This window comes from Babylonia areolata, chromosome 4 (genome assembly GCF_041734735.1).
Source record: "Babylonia areolata isolate BAREFJ2019XMU chromosome 4, ASM4173473v1, whole genome shotgun sequence".
NCBI lineage: Eukaryota > Metazoa > Mollusca > Gastropoda > Neogastropoda > Buccinidae > Babylonia > Babylonia areolata.
The window spans coordinates 39,389,917-39,410,460 of record NC_134879.1 but is presented as its reverse complement, the minus strand read 5'-3'; the positions used below and the strand labels follow the sequence as shown (position 1 = coordinate 39,410,460).

The following is a 20,544-nucleotide window of genomic DNA, read 5'->3' as shown; positions in this document are numbered from 1 at the left end:
AAAGACTGTTGTGGCCAGTGTCTTCAACGATGTGGTGACCAGTCGTATGCAGGTGGGCTCCAGTGTGTCCTGTTCTGTCAGTATCTGTCAGTGTGTGTGTATGTCTGTGTGTCTGTTTGTCCGCATGTCTCTCATTCTCTCCCCCCCTGGCACCCCCTCCTGTCCCCCCAAACTCCGTGCGCGTCTGTGTGTCGTGATTTCTCTATTAAAAGAAAAATTAAATTAACATATGCGTGTGCACATAATCAGCATCTCTCTCTCTCTAATATTATGTATAAAAATAGAATATGATATTTGCTATGAATTCACTTTCCATGTTCCAACTATCGGTGACTATCTCTATCCTTCCCCCTGTAATCACCTTCTTCTTTTTATTATTTTTATTTATTTTTTTATTTTATTTATTTTTTTTACTGATAATCATTTTATTTTATAATGATTTGATCTTTTCAAAGATAATATGTGTCGTTGTGTCGTACTTGGTCAGGATATGTACACGCTTTCATTTATGCGCTGTATTTCCATGTGTAACTGTGCGTGCGTGCGTGCGTGCGTGTGTGTGTGTGTGTGTGTGTGTGTGTGTGTGTGTGTGTGTGTCCAGCGTGAAGAAATAAATATATTAAATAAATCAACGATTATCGAAGTCGTGCATTCGCTGAGACTATCGTGAGCCTCTCATTTTTAACATATGATATGGAACTGATTCTGACTGTCATGTGCATTCGTAAATGAAAACGTATCATTAGCATTAGAGTATCCACACTTAAGAATGGTAGGCGAACTCATGAATATTTATCTTTAAACCGAATGCAAATAGTCGTAATCATCACTCATTTTTACACCCAGTTGGTCATGCCCATTGAAACGGAACCACACATCGAATATTGACAAGGAGAGCGCAGACACTCTAGCCAGGGGTGGCAGAAATAGACGCGGAGACAGACAGACGGGTGGACAGATTTTTTTTTTTTTTTTTTTTTTAATAATCTTTTCACATCAGTAAGCAGTAAGAAAACGTGAACGGAAGCGAACACGTAAAATTTCTAATTTCAAGACGGACACACCCCTTCACACCCACCTTCATACTATGCCCCATGTCTTGCATCCCGTGACCTTGTGCCTGAACCCCAGAGGGGTCAAGGTGATGACCCTGGTGGTGGTGCTGCTGATGGTGGTGGTGGTGGTGATGCTGATGGTGGTGACGGTGGTGGATGTGATGCATGTGTTCAGAGTCAACAGCGTGGAGGTGGCTGTCCACATTGACCGTGGTGTGGGTGATGAGGGTGGGGTGGGGGATGGTCAGGCTTTCGCCGGCCCTGGTCACTTCAGGGCTGGGGGAGTGAAGTGTGGGGTCTGTCCGTGCTGCGTCCACGTGACCCTCCACGTGGTGGTTGCCATGGTGACCGTCTGAAGGCGCGCGCTGGTGAGGCTGCATTGTCTGGTCCGGTCTGTCAGTAAGGATGGAGTTCTGGTGGAGAGAAAAGAACGGAGCAGTTGATCAGAAGAAACAGACAGAAAGAAAAGGGAATGGGTGATGAAGTAATTCGTCATCAGATGAACAAAGAAAAGGTGAATGAAGAAATGGGTAGTGGACAAAGACAGGAAAAAAGGAAATGAGGGAATACGTTATGAAGGAACTGATCAGCAGAAAACAAACAAAGGTGAATGAAGGAATGGGTCAGTGGGCAAAGAAAAAGAAACAAAGGAATGTGACAACAGGCAAATTAAAATAACTGATAAGTAAATAAACATAAAAAATGAACGATGGAAAGGACAAACAAAGAAAAAGGAATAATTAAAAGGAAAATAATAAAGGAATGAATCATTAAATTAACCAAGAAAAAATGCAGTGAAGGAATGGATTGACAAAGGAGCAAATAAACGCAAACAAATATAACTGAAGCAATTGGTCAGTCACGATAGACAAAGAAAAAAGAATGAGCTGGTGTACAGAAGTCCAATAGAAAGTGTCATAGCTTTCAGCATTGTGGCTTGGTTTGGTAACCTGTCAAGTAGAAGACACAATTAGGAAGAGTTGTAAACAAACTTGGCCAGCAAAGTCTTAATGCCGACAAAGTCGTTTCGAGTGTGCTTGGGTTGTGGGTGTGTGTGTTGTAGCGGGCATAAATGTGTTTATGTGTTTGGGTTGTCAGTGTGTGTTGCAGCGGGCATAAATGTGTTTATGTGTTTTGGTTGTCAGTGTGTATTGTAGCGAGCATAAAATGTGTTTTTTTCTGTGTTTGGGTTGTCAGTGTGTGTTATAGCGAGCATAAATGTATTTATGTGTTTGGGTTGTCAGTGTGTGTTATAGCGAGCATAAATGTATTTATGTGTTTGGGTTGTCAGTGTGTGGGGGTTGTCAGTGTGTGTTGTAGCGGGCATAAATGTGTTTCTGTGTTTGGGTTGTCAGTGTGTGTTGTAGCGGGCATAAATGTGTTTCTGTGTTTGGGTTGTCAGTGTGTGTTGTAGCGGGCATAAATGTGTTTCTGTGTTTGGGTTGTCAGTGTGTGTTGTAGCGAGCATCAGTGTGTTTCTGTGTTTGGGTTGTCAGTGTGTGTTGTGGTGGGCATAAATGTTTCTGTGTTTGGGTTGTCAGTGTGTGTTGTAGCGGGCATAAATGTGTTTATGTGTTTGGGTTGTCAGTGTGTGTTGTAGCGGGCATAAATGTGTTTATGTGTTTGGGTTGTCAGTATGTGTTGTAGCGGGCATAAATGTGTTTCTGTGTTTGGGTTGTCAGTGTGTGTTGTAGCGGGCATAAATGTGTTTCTGTGTTTGGGTTGTCAGTGTGTGTTGTAGCGGGCATAAATGTGTTTCTGTGTTTGGGTTGTCAGTGTGTGTTGTAGCGGGCATAAATGTGTTTCTGTGTTTGGGTTGTCAGTATGTGTTGTAGCGGGCATAAATGTGTTTCTGTGTTTGGGTTGTCAGTGTGTGTGGGTTGTCAGTGTGTGTTGTAGCGTGCATCAGTGTGTTTCTGTGTTTGGGTTGTCAGTGTGTGTTATAGCGGGCATAAATGTGTTTCTGTGTTTGGGTTGTCAGTGTGTGTTGCAGCGGGCATAAATGTGTTTATGTGTTTTGGTTGTCAGTGTGTATTGTAGCGAGCATAAAATGTGTTTTTTTCTGTGTTTGGGTTGTCAGTGTGTGTTGTAGTGGGCATAAATGTGTTTCTGTGTTTGGGTTGTCAGTGTGTGTTGTAGCGAGCATCAGTGTGTTTCTGTGTTTGGGTTGTCAGTGTGTGTTGTAGCGGGCATAAATGTGTTTATGTGTTTGGGTTGTCAGTATGTGTTGTAGTGGGCATAAATGTGTTTATGTGTTTGGGTTGTCAGTGTGTGTTGTAGCGGGCATAAATGTTTCTGTGTTTGGGTTGTCAGTGTGTGTTGTAGCGAGCATCAGTGTGTTTCTGTGTTTGGGTTGTCAGTGTGTGTTGTAGCGGGCATAAATGTGTTTATGTGTTTGGGTTGTCAGTGTGTGTTGTAGCGGGCATAAATGTGTTTCTGTGTTTGGGTTGTCAGTATGTGTTGTAGCGGGCATAAATGTGTTTATGTGTTTGGGTTGTCAGTGTGTGTTGTAGCGGGCATAAATGTGTTTATGTGTTTGGGTTGTCAGTATGTGTTGTAGCGGGCATAAATGTGTTTATGTGTTTGGGTTGTCAGTATGTGTTGTAGCGGGCATAAATGTGTTTCTGTGTTTGGGTTGTCAGTATGTGTTGTAGCGGGCATAAATGTGTTTCTGTGTTTGGGTTGTCAGTGTGTGTTGTAGCGGGCATCAGTGTGTTTCTGTGTTTGGGTTGTCAGTACGTGTTGTAGCGAGCATCAGTGTGTTTCTGTGTTTGGGTTGTCAGTGTGTGTGGGTTGTCAGTGTGTGTTGTAGCGGGCATAAATGTGTTTCTGTGTTTGGGTTGTCAGTGTGTGTTGTAGCGGGCATATATTCCACATGCCCAGGAGTACAGACTTGAGCGTGTGTCTGCACCCCGACGTTGATTCATTATGAGCACCGCACAAAAGCCGAGCTGGAAGAATGAATCGACATAAAGTCAAGATTCAGATAAAGGATATTTCTTCATTTTCATTCTCCTCCTCTCTTGTTCAGGCCTTGGTTCACATTGGAGGAGGGGGGAGCGAGAGAGAGAGAGAGAGAGAGAGAATGGGTAGGCACTTGTGGATTTTTCCTTCTAATCCGCCCTTGGGGTTGAGACAGTGAAAGAGGGGGAATTAGAGTTCTTCAGTAATTTTGAAAGATTAACGGATAAACATCGATGCATTATTTTGCAATTAATTCTTTAGGATTTAAGAGACAAAGAGAGTTTCCAAAAGAACTGAATTCAACTAGAAGCTTTCTGCTCTGACGTTTTCTGCTCACTCAAGCTCTGGTTTCTCGCTCCCTCTCTGACCTCCTTGAAGTGCACACTCCAACTCGTCACCGTCGTAGTAAGACTATTGAAAATCCACGTTGTAAGGAAGAAGCAACAGGATCATTCACTACCGACTATCCATCCTTTTGAGCGCCTTTTCCAGTCAATATTTCCGATCTTTTGTCTGTCTACTTACCTTCTCAGCTACTCCTTTAACCATTCCCTCTGCATACCAAAGGCACCCGGACAGAAACCTGTGGGGAACGTGTCTTCCCCTGCACCGCCCCCTATTCAGCGGAGCACATCTCCGCCGATTATTAACTTTAAGTCAACAGCTGCATTCACGAATGCATTAAAACATACCTGTTTCAACAACTCCGCCCAAATCAACTCCCTCGCCAACCCCTCCAGCACACTCCTTTCAATACACGCAGGCACACAGGCTCACTTCATACAGGGATCCCTTTAAACTGAACTCGTGCTTATTTTTATCTCTAATGTACCAGAAACGTTACTTGATTTATGGTTATTATAAAACTTGAAAACTGAGTGTGGTGTCGAGTTGCGCTTGTTTGAATATCTTTTATAGCTGGGGTATGTGATGGTCATGACGGGGAGGGGGCCTGCGTGTTTGGGTAACGATCAGATCTTGCTTGGTTCATGTGTTTGACAGTTGTCTTCAGTTTGACATGATCTGCCTGGTGCGTGCATATGTGAATTGGTATACTTCGCTGTGTGATAGGTACAACTTGATTTATTATCATTATCATTAGTAGTAGTAGTAGTTGTAATAGTAATGGCGGTGGTGGTGGTAGTAGTAGTCTTGATACTTATGTAGGGCCTGTCTTTGGTCAGAGACCAGAGATAAAGTACTTTACAGAGTCATCTGCACAACAGACTGCCCTGCTTGCCTGGGTAAAGCCGACATGGCTGCCTTTAGACGCTTATCATTCGTTTCCCTGCCTGCCTGGGTAAAGCCGACTTATGGCTGCCTTTAGACGCTTATCATTCGTTTCCCTGCCTGCCTGGGTAAAGCCGACTTATAGCTGCCTTTAGATGCTTATCATTCGTTTCCTGTCATTCGGTCATGCTTCAATCATGCGCTTACATAAACAAGTGTATCAGAGTGGATTTTTCTTCAGAATTTTGCCAGGTGCCTCGGTTTATCAGAATGACTTTAGCCAGTATTCTTATTTTTTACACTTCATGACATACGTTATTCACTCACATTTGATGACAAAGTGCGGTTGGGCCTACTCAAGCAGTATTATTTACACGTTGCGCTGTCGGGAGGTTCCCTTACGTGTCTATGGGTTCAGTTTCGGTTCTCGAGGTAACAACATACTCAGGTTGGCGGCTGTTTTGTTGTTGTTGTTTTTTTCCCAGGTCATGTATTTTCACCCTCGTCATGCCAACATATCGTTCAAGGTTGTTCCTCTAACACCAGTCTATGAAGTCTTTATTTCCGTCAGTAGTCTGTGTCATCGTCGTCAGTGATCAGCCTTGTCACCGACGACACATTTGTTGATCACACAGTCGTCATAAGAAACCATACAATCAGCTGTACACGCAGAAAATAAAGATAGTGACAGCACAGCGTTCTATGGCGCACCGATATTGATAAAAGAAAAAAATCATTGGATAAAGATCAGTATCTAGTCTGATAGTATGAACGATTTTTAAAAAAAAAGGTCTACGAAGTAGAGAACTGAAGGAGCATTAGCGTTCATGAGAACGGACATAGCGTCTTGAGTGCAACGTCATACAGCATGGCGCTCAGCTCTGCAAAGGTTAACTCTGCAACGATATTTTCATTACTAGTGAATATGTGGACATGCTTCGATTCCACCACACACACACGCACACGCACGCATTCTAATGATAAATTCACAGGGTGTATGCAACAGGATCTAAAAGCCCAACATTTACAGGTGACCGAATTCGCCAAAGGAAGAGGGGGTGAGGGTGGAGGGGGGTGGGGGTGGGGGCAGGGTTTTGTTGACACAGACCTGCACTTTTGAATCCTGTTGAGTCTATAATTATCCTCCCCCACAATGTCCTACATTTATCCAGACGGACCAGACAAAGGAGCACCTCCCACACGAGGTTTCTCCGTGGAGAAATGTGACACGGGTCACTTTTTTTCTATAATGGCCATCAATATTTTTTCTGTGATGACTCAAAAATGGTGTTCTTTCTATGATAGTGGAAGAGGATAAGAAATCCCTGTTTCTGTTGTCCTTCGTTCTGTTTTGCTCTCTTATCCTCATTCATTCCTGTCTTACTTATAGTCGTGCGCACTCCAATCGAGCGCTCTCTTTATCTGTCTCCGACTCCCTATCACTCTTTGTATGTCAAGTTATCCTATTTTTTTGTTTGCTTAGGTTCGTGTATGTTTATTTCTATTAAAGTTTCTTTCTTTATCCAGTGGTTTGTATAGATCTCTCTGAGCAGTCCCGGTCTCTGGTCACACTGCCTTTCCCATTGTCAGTCATACTGTCGTTTAGTGTGCTGGAATTTTGGGACAGTTTATTCCTTTGTTCACTTATTCTCTCTCTCTCTCTCTCTCTCTCTCTCTCTCTCTCTCTCTCTCTCACGATCGAGAAGGCCGGACACACACATACACATAAAAGCATGTCCTTTCTTATTTCCTATTTCACTTCCCTCATAAAACAAAATTCATTCATTCATTCATGCATCCCCCCCCTCTCTCTCTCTATCTCTTCCCTGTGTGTATGTGCGTGCTTGGGCGCGCGTGTGTGCATGTGCGTGCGCGCAACATTTCTGTCTGTCAGAAGATCACAATGGTATGCAAATCCTTTCTTTGCACCGGTGTACTCGATCAACCCGCTTTCGTAAAACCAATCCCTGTTCCGGACGGAACTCGATTCGCGGACGGAAAAAGAAAACCACGTAAACAACAACAACAACAAAAAACACATGACCCAAAGCGGATGATGTTAAAGTGCGAGTGTTGTGATTGGTGGAAAAAGACAATACCTCGATCCCCTTTCACCCCTCGCTCCTCTTTCTCTATCCTTCGTTCTAGTTCTACTCCTCTGTCCCCCCCCCCCCAACCCCCCCACCCCCCACCCCCCATCCCCCCGCCCCCCAGAGAGAGAGACATAAAGAGACACACAGAGAGAAAGACAGACACAGAGAAAAAGGAGAGAGAGAGAGAGAGAGACAGAGACAGAGACACAGAGAGAGAGAGACAGGGAGGGAGAGAGAGAGGAGAGAGAGACACTAAGAGATAGAGAGAGAGAGATAGAGACATAGACATAGAGAGAGAAGACAAACACACACACACACACACACACACACACACACACACACACACAGATATATATATATACACATACATATCTTCTCTCTCTCAGTCCCTCTGTGTGTGTGTGTGTGTGTGTGTGTGTGTGTGTAGGATTAAAGCGATACTGACAGATAGGAAAACACGCGCTTGGCGTTTATTTATTTTGTTTATTTGATATTTACATTATTTTTATGTTGACTGGTGTGGTAAGTGGTGATGGATGGGGTGAGGCGTGGGGGTGGGGGGGAGTGATATGATGCGATGTGCTTAGTCAGTGATGCATTGCGGGGTGAGATATGATAGCAAATGGTAGGTCTGGAACGTGTGATGTGACTTAATCAGTGCTGTACATGTGACGTGAAGCACTGTGTTCGTAGCGCTGCGTTTTGCTGGACGGTTTTGCATGTAGCACTGCGCTGTGTGATGCATGTAATTACTGCGCCTTGTATATCACACACACACACACACACACACACACACACAATGGTGATGATGTTCGTCCGTCGGATTCGAAGATGACCATGGCTTCAAATATCAGATGGAAGATCGGTGGCTGTGGGTCCGGAGGTGCGAGATGAGGCTAATCAGGGCCCTGAAGGCGAACACACACACACACACACACACACACACACACACACACACACACACACACACACACACACACACACACCTGGTAACACCTACCTTCACTCAGTTGTTGACCATATCCAGTACCTTCAGTGAAAGATGCACACACAGACACGATCGAGCAGGTCGGGCACACACGTGTACAGTGATTCCTTCCTACCCGGCACTGACACACACCTCACTGACTGACCGTGGGGTGGCTGTACAGTGCAATCATTGGGGACCTTACATTCATGGTGGAACTGAGAACAGCGTGGGTTGGATCCACGATAAGATGGCTTGACCCAGCTGGACTTGTGACCCGTTTCTGTCGGCAGACTCGCTGTCTTGGTGTCTGACTGTCTTTTGTCTGTCTTCTGGTTGAAGACATGTTGATTTCATCGAGTTAATATTTTTTTCTGTTTACTTCTTTCCATATTTTCCCTCCTCCTCATCGTCTTCTTGTTCTTTTTCCACTTCTTCTTCTCCTCCTCTTCCTTTTTCTTCTTCTCCTCTTCGTCCACCTCCACTCCTCTTCCCTATCCTCTTTCTTCTTCGTCTTTTTTTCTCCTTCACTTTGTTTTGGTTTTCTCAGCTTTTAGAGAGGTCGTGGTGAAGAAAGAAAAGCGTTCAGCGTTATGTCTTAAGTCTCAATAAACAGTAAATCTCTCTCTCTAAGTGTCTCTCTCTGTCTGTCTGTCTCTCTTCAGTGTCATGAAAGAAGTTCTCAACCTTGCGTTGTATCAGACAGATAAAACATGTGCGTGCGTTCAGACACAATGTAGTGTGTGCGTGCGTGTGTGTGTGTGTGTGTGTGAGAGAGAGAGAGAGAGAGAGAGAGTGTCAGCGGGCGTGTTTGCTTCAGCGCGTGTGTGGATGTGATGTGTTAACACACGGTCTATACTAGGGTTTGAAAGGTTTTATGACGGTGTCTGTCCCATGTTTACATCTCCTCCCCTTCAGTTCACTCTCACTGTTGTACCCACTGAGCTGTATGGTCGTACCCCCAACTCAGCTCCCGTTGTACAGCAGTGGGAAGGCGGAGGGAGAGACAGGGCGATCACGAGCAGACAGATAACCCTGACAAGCCAGCGGAAAATGACACACAACGGGCTTCAGATCTGCGGGGTTGAGTGTTTTGTCGTAACAGAGTGCGGGCTGAGTGGGGGAGCGGGGAGGGGGAGGCGGGGTCTGTTGGAGGGGGAGGGGGGGGGTTATCTTTTAGAAGGAAGGGGGTGGGGGATAGGTGGAAGCTCAGAGAAGGAGTCTTGTGAGCACAGTGTTCTCACACAGTCTCCATATCATACCGCTTTGTCTTTTTCTCAGTCTGTCTGTCTCTCTCCCCCCCCTCTGTCACACACACACACACACACACACACACACACACACACACACACACACACACACACTGTCCTCCGTTTTAGATGGTTTAAACAGTGGCAATGCAACACAAATAAAAAAGATATACATATTTTTTTAACCGCACGGGGTCTCAGAAAAATACAACAAAAATGAAAATAATAAAACGAAAGAATAAAGCATGAGAAAGGTTGTGGAAGGGAGCGGAGAGAGATAGAAAGTGAGCGAGAGGGAGAGAAAGATTATATGAATGTGTAAATCAGTGCAGTGAACATGTCACATCGGTTGAAAACAAAGCAAATTGAACGTTTCACAAAAGAAGGGGGGTGGGAAGGAGGGAGGGAAGCGGGCGTGGGGTTGGAGTGGAGGGAATTGAAAAAAGGAGCAATGATTGTCATGAATTCTGTCCCCGCATGCACGCACACGTGTTCATGAAACACTTCTGGCAACTTCCTTTGACCAGGGATTGCTCACTTGAGAACTCCGGCCTGGAAAGACGCCAAGAAAGAGAATGGGGTGGGGTAGGGGTGGGGGTGACACGTGGAGGTCGATCAAGTGGTGCCGCGTAACTTGAGAAGTCACAGACTGCACAGAACTAATGTGAGGAATAATAGGAGCAACTACAACAATAATAAAACAAGTAATTTGTAAAGAACACTCTCACGGCCACGGACAAAAAAAAACACAAAAAAACAAAAAAGGAAAAAAAAGGCCCGCAAAGAAGCATCGATAGTTAGAATGATGCCGATGACTGCGACAAATTTGACATTGCCACCAACGACAGTAACAACGACAATAACAAAAACCACACACACACACACACACACACACACACACACACACACACACACACACACAATAACGATAAGTAATGGTGGTAGTTGTTTGTGGACTATTGTATGGTGGGGTGCCACCTTTTGTCACAAAATATTCCTGTGCAATGTGACCTTCATCATATTCATGCTAGCTGCCAGGTGTTGGCATCTGTCAATCAGTATCAGTCTAAAAATAGCCTGTCTGGGTGTGAAGTCTATTGATTTTTTTTATTGTCGTCTATCCAAAATCAGTTCTGTCCAAAGTTTCAGTTTGGAAGGATCAACCATGCCTTTGAGTGAAAGTGATAAGGTTACCATTGAAAACTGTTTCAAGGAGAAAGTGAGTTTTTCTCTAATATTGGATTTTTTGACATGCTGTTTTGATTTTGACAATACTCGCATAATTTGCGTCCGAACTTTTAGATAGTTTGTAGACTTGTTGGTTATACCCTAAGGTTACTGTGTGAAAATTTTCAATAAATTCGGTTTCTGAATCACTGATAAAATACTTGTCAAAAAGCGGTTCACGTTTTGGGGGACACCCGATATATGGGACACGAACCCATGGACACTCGCTCGCTTCCAAGCTGGGCGCATTACCGCTGTACCACGGTTGTATCATTTGGAACAAGCATCCTTGACACTGTCCACTTCAGGTGTATCTCGGTGGTACCAGCAGTCGTGGCAGCAGAAATTTCTGTTTGGTTGTTATGTTTAGTCTTTCCCTGCCCCCTCCACCTCCTCAGGGGGTAATGTGTGCAGATTTGTTCCCCACAGTCCAGTCAATCAGAAGATATGTTTTCATCCTGGTTCCAAAATGTTCTCAATGCATATTGACCAAGATCTTTCTGGCAAACTCTTGTTTCCTCCGAGAATGGGAAAGTCACTGAACTTCTTTGGGGAGGAAGGAAAAACGTTCGGTGACTGTGGTTCGGTCAGTCTGATTGTGCTTGTTATTGCTTCATTGGACACTCCTGTTTCACGAAATGAACGTTGGCTTCAGTACAGACAGGAAGTCACCGTATTGGGAAAGTGAAACTTGACGTGTGTGTGTGTGTGTGTGTGTGTGTGTGTGTGTGTGTGTGAGAGAGAGAGAGAGAGAGAGAGAGAGAGAGATCGTGTGTGTGTATGTGTGAGTGTGTGTGTGTGTGTGTGTGTGTGTGTGTGTGTGTGAAGAGAGAGAGAGAGAGAGAGAGAGAGAGAGAGAGAGAGATCGTGTGTGTGTTTGTGTGTGTGTGAGCGTGAGTCTGTGTATTTAAACAGAAAAGAGGGTGTCTTGCCATCGTAGACGCCAATAGGTCGTTAAACTTCAACAACGCGTCTTGCCATCATCCCTCCGTCGTCTTTTCCGTTCAGCATACTGAACAACACAGCCACGGAGTGTACAGTTACTACCTGGATTCTCCGCAACAAGCATGAGGGGGCTTGTAAAGAAGACTCTGTATGAGGATATGACCTCAACATGATGACGTAAAAAGGGCTTGAGAGAGAGAGAGAGGGTGGGGGTGTATGAGAGAGGCAGACAGACTCGAGACTCAAAAACTTTGTTACTCAAGTATAAATATTTTAGGCATTACCTAGTCTTCCAATCTGTCCCTGTTGCAACAACAACAATAATAATAAGAAATGGGGAAAGAACTCAGAAATCAGAACTTAAAACGTTCTTTATTCTAGGATTAAGATTTTAGGCTTGGCTCATTCTTCCAATTTGTTCTTGTTTATGAATCTTTCCCCAGTACAAATAGCGCACACATATATGAAGGAATGGGAAGAGTAAAATGAAAAAAGGTCTTCGTGCAGATTGTTTTGTTCTCTCTCTCTCTCCTCCCTCCCTCTCTCTCTCTCTCTCTCTCTCTCTCTCTCTCTCTCTCAAGCCCTTTTCAGTCATCATGACAAACACAATCTCTCTCTCTCAAGCCCTTTTAAGTCATCATGATAGACACAAAGAGAGAGAGAGAGAGAGAGAGAGAGAGAGAGAGAGAGAGAGCAAGCTAACAAGAACAACTGACCAGCACTAGCCTGACCAACGAAGCGAAGCACAGGTCCAGAAGATAGAGAGCGGAGACACTGATGTGTTGTGAAGTGGGCCGACTATTCCACAGCCGAGACAGGCCCAGGGGACAGTGTCACACTCACTGCTTCATTCCCGGACCAGACAGACAGTTTTGTTCGCAACAGCCGAGTGGTTAAAGCGTTGGACTTTCAATCTAAGGGTCACGGGTTCGAATCTCGGTAACGGCGCCTTGTGGGTAAAGGGTGGAGATTTTGTCCGATCTCCCAGGTCAACGTATGTGCAGACCTGCTTGCGCCTGAAACCCCCTTCGTGTGAAAACGCAAATAGAAAAGATCAAATGCGTACGTTAAACATCCTGTAATCCATGTCAGCGTTCGATGGGTCATGGAAACAAGAAGAACATATGCCTATCATGCACACCTCTGAAAACAGAGTATGGAGGGGGTGGGGGATGTAAAAAACCGTCATACACGTAAAACCCCACTCGTTTACCTTCGAGTGAACGTGGAAGTTGCAGCCCACGAACGAAGAAGAAGTAGAAGTTTGTTCAAATCCTATATTTGAAAACGCGGAATGATGAAACTGTATAGTAAGCGAACACACCGGCGTCCTGTTTGCTGTCTGAGAAGCCACAGGGGGTTCTGACTGTGTCACCGCTCCAACTCAAGGACGAACTGAACGGGTACGGGTGTTTGGTTTGGGCATTGGTGTGTTTGGGGCGCCCCTTTGTTGACTCTGCTCGGGTGGTTGGTGGGGAGTGGGTGGGGGGAAGAGAGAGGGAGAGACGGATTTGGAGGGGAACCCATGACGTGACGGAGCTGATTTTGAAACACGACACGTCGTCAGGCTCGGGGGAGGATGGGTACTTTCGGAGAGGGGGGTGGGGGTGCCAATGGTGGGGAGCAGGGGTAGGGTGCTTCTCCCGGAACTGGTTGACATGTGGAACTACATGTATCAACTGATCTCACGGTGAAGATATGTTCCCCTTGAAGTCGTTCAAGGTTATATATATTGTGTGTGTGTGTGTGCGTGCGTGCGTGCGCGCGCGCGCGCGCGCGCGCGCGCGTGCTAGGATCTGTTTGCTTTTCTGTGGGAATGCTTACCTTTCTGCGATTTTATCCTCATTATATTTTGTTATATCCATTTCATGATATAATTGTTCACGGTTTTTGTTTCTTTAAACACAAATGAATGTGATTTTCTTTATTACAGGTTTTGTCTCTTACCCACTCCCCCCCTTCAGTCCCCTGTCCTTTTTCTTCGTTTTTCTTTCTTCCTTTTTTGTTTTGTTTTTGATATCTTGTAAGAGAATCCCTGCTTAGCGTACCTTTTCAAACACATACACATGCACAGGCACATACATGTACGCATTCGTCTATCATCACTTAAAGTGGAAAGACGTTGAGTAAAATTGAAGACGACTATTTCATGTTCGCATTCCACCACTGCCATACGTGAATACACCCACGCGAACAAACACTCATACACATATACGCACGAACGCGCGCGCGTACAAACACACACACACACACACACACACACACACACACACACACACTACCGCAACACAACACACACGCGCGCGCGCGCGCGCACGTACTCACGCACTCACGCACGCACGCACAAGCACCGTGGCACGAATATGCCCCAGCACACCTGTATTTCTCGTCTAATACCACTTACAGTGGAATTTCGTAAAATTGAACACACACACACACACACACACACACTCTCTCTCTCTCTCTCTCTCTCTCACTCTCTCTCTCTCTTTCTCACACACACACACTATCTCTCTCTCTCTCTCTCTCTCTCTCACACACACACACTCTCTCTCTCTCGCTTTCTCTCTCTCTCACTCACTCACACACACACACACACTCTCTCTCTCTTTCTCACACACACACACACACACACACACTCTCTATCTCTCTATCTCTTTCTGTCTATCTCTCTCTTTCACTCACACACACACACTCTCTCTCTCTCTCTTTCTCTCACTCTTTCTCATTCTCTCTCTCTCTCTCTCATACACACACATACACACACACACACTCTCTCTCTCACTCTCTCTCTCACTCTTTCTCACTCTCTATCTCTCATACACACACACGCTCTCTCTCTCTTTCACACACACTTTCTCACTCTCTCTCTCTCTCTCACACACACACACACTCTTTCTCTCTCTCTCTCTTTCTCTCTCTCTCACTCCCCCCCCCCCACACACACACACTCATTCTCACACACTGACACACACACATACTCTCTCTATCTCTCTCTTTCTCTCTCTCTCTCACACACTCTCTCTCTTTCTCTCTCTCTCTCTCACACACAAACCACACACACACACACACACACACACACACACACACACACACACACACACACACACACACACCCTCTCTCTCTCTCTCTTTCTCTCACACACACACACTCTCTCTCTCTATCTCTCTTTTTCTCTCTCTCTCACTCCCCCCACCACCACACACACACACGCTCACACACACACACACTCTCTCTCTCTCGCACACGCACACACACACTCTCTCTCGCTCTCTCACTCTCTGTCACACACACTCTCTCTCTCACACACACACACACACACACTCTCTCTCTCTCTCCTTCTCTCTCTCTCCTTCTCTCTCTCTCTCTCTCTCTCTCTCTCTCACACGTCTTTGACTCCCAACAAATCACACAAGGTGTGAAAGACAAGTGAGCCTTCACTGTTGCTGAATGACTGGGCGACGCGGTGTGTGAATTCACCAAAAGAGGTCACCCATGCCTTCCTATCCTACCACAATAGCTCTGTGTTGCGTTCAGCTAGACTGCGTCGTTTGAAGCGAAAGCGAAGAACATGACAAAATAACAATCTTTAGTTTCGTGGATAATATATAAGCACTGGAGTTTTATATTTATTTACTATTTACAGTCCTCGCCCTAATCAGGAGTCTACACTGCACAACACTAATTGATAAACGCACAAGCAAGCCACAAAATCATGCGGGAGAAATGCGCACGCATTCATGTATAAGAATTAAGCACAGCACACAACACAACCACATACACACTCTCTCGCTTCCTCTCTTTCCTCTCCTTATCAATAGTCATCATCTTGCTTCTTCCCCCTTCTTCGTTCGTGGGCTGCAAACGTTTAGTTCAGTTCCCACGAACGGATTTCGCGCGTACTATACGCATACAATTCAGGCAGCCATAATCATACATCTTCACCCGGAAGACCCTAGGCACTATTCGGATTGGAACCACAAACCCACGGAACACGTCCAACTCTCGGACAATCGGCTGACTCTCGTTGTTCGCCTTTGTTGCATGGGTACGGAGAACACAAGCTGCTACGTGTCTTTCACTTCATTCTGTTTTGATGCATGTACTTGTTTATTTTCATTAATCATTTCATTCCTTTTGCATATTATTATTGTTAATGTTTTTATTGTTAATATAGTATTGTTTATGTATTTATCTATTATTTTTATTTATTGAATTATTATTATTTTTTTTTTTATAATAATTTTTGTGGTTTTTTTGTTGTTGTTTTTTCTCAAGGTCGGACTAAGCGCGTTGGGTTACGCTGCTGGTCATCTGCTTGGCAGATGTGTAGCATATATGGATTTGACCGAACGCAGTAACGCCTCCTTGAGCTACTGATACTGATATTGTTAGTGTTTTTACACAAACCCAGGGTAGTATGTCAAGGCCTCACTAGCGCGTTTGGTTCATGCGAAGGTCTGGCATTCTTTAGAAAATCAGATCTGGTGTGGCATATATGGATTAGTCCGCACGTCTCGACACCTTGAAACGGAAACGGTCGTTCGTCGTTCGTCCTGTCTGTCACCGACCGCTCTCTGAACCTGAACGCTGTGAACTGATCATTTTCGATAAGCTGTGTTGACAGTGTTGCCAGGGGCAACAGCGATCACGCTGTCTAACCTCAAGTGGCAAAGGTTCAATACATTTACTTTGTCGGTGTTAACTGGAGACAACTTTCACTGAATTGAAGTGCGCACTGCCTTCCTCCTGACCTGTTGGTTTTGATCTTCACGGCACTGGAGGTAAGTTCCTCTGCTGTTGTGGGAAGCGAGGTGGAAGCATGTTAAACAGCGTTGTAATCTGTACGTTTGTTTGCTCGTGTCAATTTTCTGAAAATTTCAGTTTCCGCTGGAAGAATTTGTAGGGCTAAGTGTGGTGTGTGGCGTGTTTGTGATTGGACTTCTGTGCTCTGAGTTTCGCTTGCGCCGTTTTACATATCTGTTTATTTTTAATCGTTATCAACAGTTGCAGTTGGTCTTTTTCTGATAATAGAGGTATTTCGTTGGCGCCTGGATGTGTAGATGATGCTGATAATGGTCTGAGGGAGGGTGGGAGGGTTGTTGTGTTTCTCTGTCTGCCAGTATGTCTGTCGCTTTGGCCATCTCTTTCTGTGTGTATCTCTGTCTCTCTGGTTATCTCTGTGGTCTCTGTCTCTCTTTCCCTCTCTCCTTCTCCTCTTCTTCAGCTTCTTTTTGTTTTTGTACATGTTGCTGTTGTTGATATTCTACTTTCTCTCCTTCTTCTTCTGTGTTTCCTTGCTTTTTTTGGGAACATATGGGGGAAAAGACGTTTAGTTCATCCTTTCTCAGGTCCTCAGAGAAACATTCACTCTCTCTCTCTCCCCCCTCTCTTTCTTTCCTCTCTCTGTCCCCCCCCCTCTTTCTCTCTCCTCTCTCTCTCCCTGTCCTATCTCTTTCCGTCTCATCTCTCTCCCCTCTCTCTCCCTCCTCTTTCTCTCTTGCTCTCTCTGTGTGTCTTACCTGTCTCATTCTTTCTCTGTGACTCACCTCCTCACCTCTCTGTGTGTTGACAGTGTGTACCTTTGTTCTGTAATTGTGTGAGGAAGGCGAGCGTGTCAATGTTGAACCAGGAGATTGGCTCAAGGACCTCGGCAGACTGTTTTATGTGGATAGTGCCTGTGGTCTTTTTTTAGGTTTCAATCCATAGTCACTGGTCGTCCCGGCTTTATACAAGAGATTAACTGACAGTAAAGGATTCAGTGAGTGCTGTTTATTGTTATGCTTGATCGAACTGGTTGTTAATTTCCATAATTTGGGTAGTAATATTTCTTGTGAATGTTTCTTGCTACTTGAACAATTAACCATGCTTTAGCAGTGGAACACAGACAGACATAAGCACACACACACACACACACACACACATATATATATATATATATATAGAGAGAGAGAGAGAGAGAGAGAGAGAGAGAGAGAGACGCTCAGCCGACGGAGGCGCGCGCGCATAATTATAGGAACGCAGACACACACGTACATGCGCATGAACGCACGTCACACACACACACACACACACACACACATACACACACACACACAGAGTCATTGATTCTGCTGCCACTCTTGAAGAAGCACTGGAATGCATCTCCAATCTGGGGTGTTAAAATGTCTGCATGCCTTCACTGATAGGATTTCAAATGAAATGCCACAACACCTTCGTCGTCTTCTTCTCCTTCTTCTGATTATTTAAATTATTATTATTATTGCTGCTGCTGTTTTTGTTATTATTATTATTACTATCATTCTTGCTGCTGCTGCTGCTGCTGCCGCTACTACTACTGTTGTTGTTATTGTTACAATTACTGTTCTTGTTGATGATGATGATGATGATGATGATGATGATGATACTGTTGCAGAGAGAGTGACCATGGGCACACAGGTGGTTGCCGGAGTGGCGGTGGCTGTGTGCTGTGTGCTGTCCCTGACTGTCAACACCCTCGCCCTCCTCGTCTTCCTCAAACGCAGACGTCTCCGCATCCGCTCCCACCTCCTCCCCCTCTTCCACCTGGCCGCCGTGGATTTGCTGGCTGTGGTCACGTGGTCTGCCATCTCCGTGGCGATCGCCGTCGCCGATTGGTCACCGCCGGCGGAATTGTGTCAGGCGCACGCGTACTTCAGGACGTTGTGGAACATGCTGCACGTGCACACTCTGGCCGTGCTGGCCATAGAACGGGCCCTCCGGTTGGTCAAGCCTTCGCGTCACGTGGCGATATTCGTGCCGCAGGTGGTGGTGTTTCTGTTGGTGGGTGTGTGGTGTTTTGACATTCTGCTGTCCTCCATCCCCCACTACGGCTGGATGGAGTTCCGTCTGTCCCAGCACCAGGTGCAGTGTGTGGTGGACTTCACCTCCAGTGTCGCCATGCTGGACTTTGAGTTCTGCGTCCGCCTGGCCCTCCCTGTCTTCCTCCTCCTCCTGCCCTGCTTCGTCCTGGCCTTCTGCAAGGTGAGCTGGGCCCGGCGGGAGGCGTCGGTCACGGGGGAGATCCTGCTGGAGACCAGCCCCCACTGCAATGGGCCGGCCTATGGGGAGAGGGTGGCGCGCTTCCAAAAGACGTTCCGGGAGGTGGGGGTCCGCGCCGTCAAGCCTACCCTGGGCAACAAGGTCTTCACCCCCCAGGGCTACGTCACCGATTCCGACTCTGACGTCGACAACGTCACCGCCAAGGACCTGAGGACCCCTCGGAAGGTCTACTCCCTGGCCAAGCGAGAGTACGTGCTGCTGAAGACTTACGTCGTCCTGTCGTGTGTTTACGTCATCATGTGGCTTCCATACGAGGTCTTGACCTTCGTGGTGAACTATGAACCGGATAGGAGCGTCCCTGGTTGGTTGGCTACCTTGTTCACGTGCATCACGCATTGCACGCAGTTTGCGCTGCCGCTGGTCTATCTGACTTACAACCCGTCTTTCCGGAGGTGTTTCTTGAAGACGCTGCGCTGTGGAGGACGGCGTAAAACATAAATCATTTCACCAGAAAGGCAGCGATAATGACAACGATGATTATGATGATGTTGTAGACGTTTTGCCAGAGTATATGCAGTGCGCTTTGAATTAATTCAACACACATGCCCACGTAAACCACGCGCTTGTTCTGGCATAGCCGATGCCGGCAAACGATAATACAAAATATAACACATCACAAACACACGCTGTCAACTATCATTTTTGCTTTTACATTTCGAAAGCTGGAGTTGCATGTCTTTTAGGTGTCTGCTTCAGGCAAGAATCCTGTCAAAATCCAGTCTGTACAAGTGCGGACAATGTTTGGACAATAAAACATATGATTTCCTACACTGAGTTAACAAGACTGAACATTACACAAGTGGGCGACTACCATGTTAAACTGATATTTCAGAACTATGGTGTGTGTTTGTCAGCATTATGGTTCGAATCACCCAACTTTATCATAAATGTTTCAGGGTAATTTGGAATTTATAGTCATCCAATTCAACAGCGAATGCACTCAACAGCAAACATTTGTTTACAAGCTGTGTATTTTATAACTGTTAGACGTGTGTATAATATTATACAGAGCTGAAGCTGGGTCCTCCACCCCACCCACCATTAGAGAGGAGGAGGGGGAATCATGCAGCCTTTGTATGTAACTTGTTCATGGATTTTTTTTTTTAAGAGGAAAACTTGCCACAAGAAACTTCCATGAAACTGAAACTTCCCCCATACAGTAGTGCCTGTCGTCAGTGTCCTGGGTGGAAAGTCCCTGGGGCAAAATCCCATGGGGCAACAGTTGTGGGGGCATGCCTGAACGTAAAACAAACATGGGTAGAAAGTCGGACGTCGTGAAGAAATACGATGACTTACCAACTACACACATTTCGTCTAATGTCACGTAAAGAAGAAAGTCGTGATAATGAATACGATTACTACGACTACTGCCACTGCTGCTGCTGCTACTGCTGCTGCTACTACTACTACTACTGCTGCTGCTGCTACTACTACTACTACTACTACTACTACGACGACGACGACGACGACGACGACACATATACGACACATATACATATCACCACCCCGGACATATATATATATATATATATATATATATGTGTGTGTGTGTGAGTGTGTGTATGTATAATTTTTTTTATCATGTCGTGGTAGTAGTAGTAGTTTGTGTGTGTGTGTGTGTGTGTGTGTGTGTGTGTGTGTGTGTGTGTGTGTGTTCCAATATTACATAGGTGATATCGTCCAATATCGCACTTAAAAGACGTAAAATGAAAGAAAAAAAAAGAAAAAAAGA

At 45.4% G+C, this 20,544-nt stretch overlaps 2 protein-coding genes across 4 annotated transcripts in view; one reads left to right on the top strand and one right to left on the bottom strand.

The window, feature by feature from the left end:
• LOC143281686 (uncharacterized) overlaps nucleotides 1-13,174 on the bottom strand; it is a 19,998-nt gene extending 6,824 nt beyond the window's left edge. Inside the window, exons 1-2 of one of the 3 annotated variants that reach the window (XM_076586936.1) lie at nucleotides 12,945-13,174; nucleotides 1,079-1,468 (exon numbers count right to left, since the gene is read on the bottom strand). In XM_076586936.1, the coding sequence (XP_076443051.1) occupies nucleotides 1,079-1,435 (357 nt within the window). In that variant the 5' untranslated portion in view covers nucleotides 1,436-1,468; nucleotides 12,945-13,174. Of the gene's footprint in view, nucleotides 1-1,078; nucleotides 1,469-8,342; nucleotides 9,329-12,447 lie in introns of those variants that run through there. The other 2 variants (XM_076586935.1, XM_076586937.1) reach the window with 2 other exon arrangements.
• A 3,217-nt stretch (nucleotides 13,175-16,391) lies between these two features.
• LOC143281685 (rhodopsin, GQ-coupled-like) lies at nucleotides 16,392-20,314 on the top strand. Its single transcript, XM_076586934.1, has 2 exons — nucleotides 16,392-16,516; nucleotides 18,148-20,314. The coding sequence occupies exon 2, from the start codon at nucleotides 18,159-18,161 to the stop codon at nucleotides 19,248-19,250; it is 1,092 nt and encodes a 363-aa protein (XP_076443049.1). The 5' UTR covers nucleotides 16,392-16,516; nucleotides 18,148-18,158; the 3' UTR covers nucleotides 19,251-20,314.
• Nucleotides 20,315-20,544: the final 230 nt, after the last annotated feature.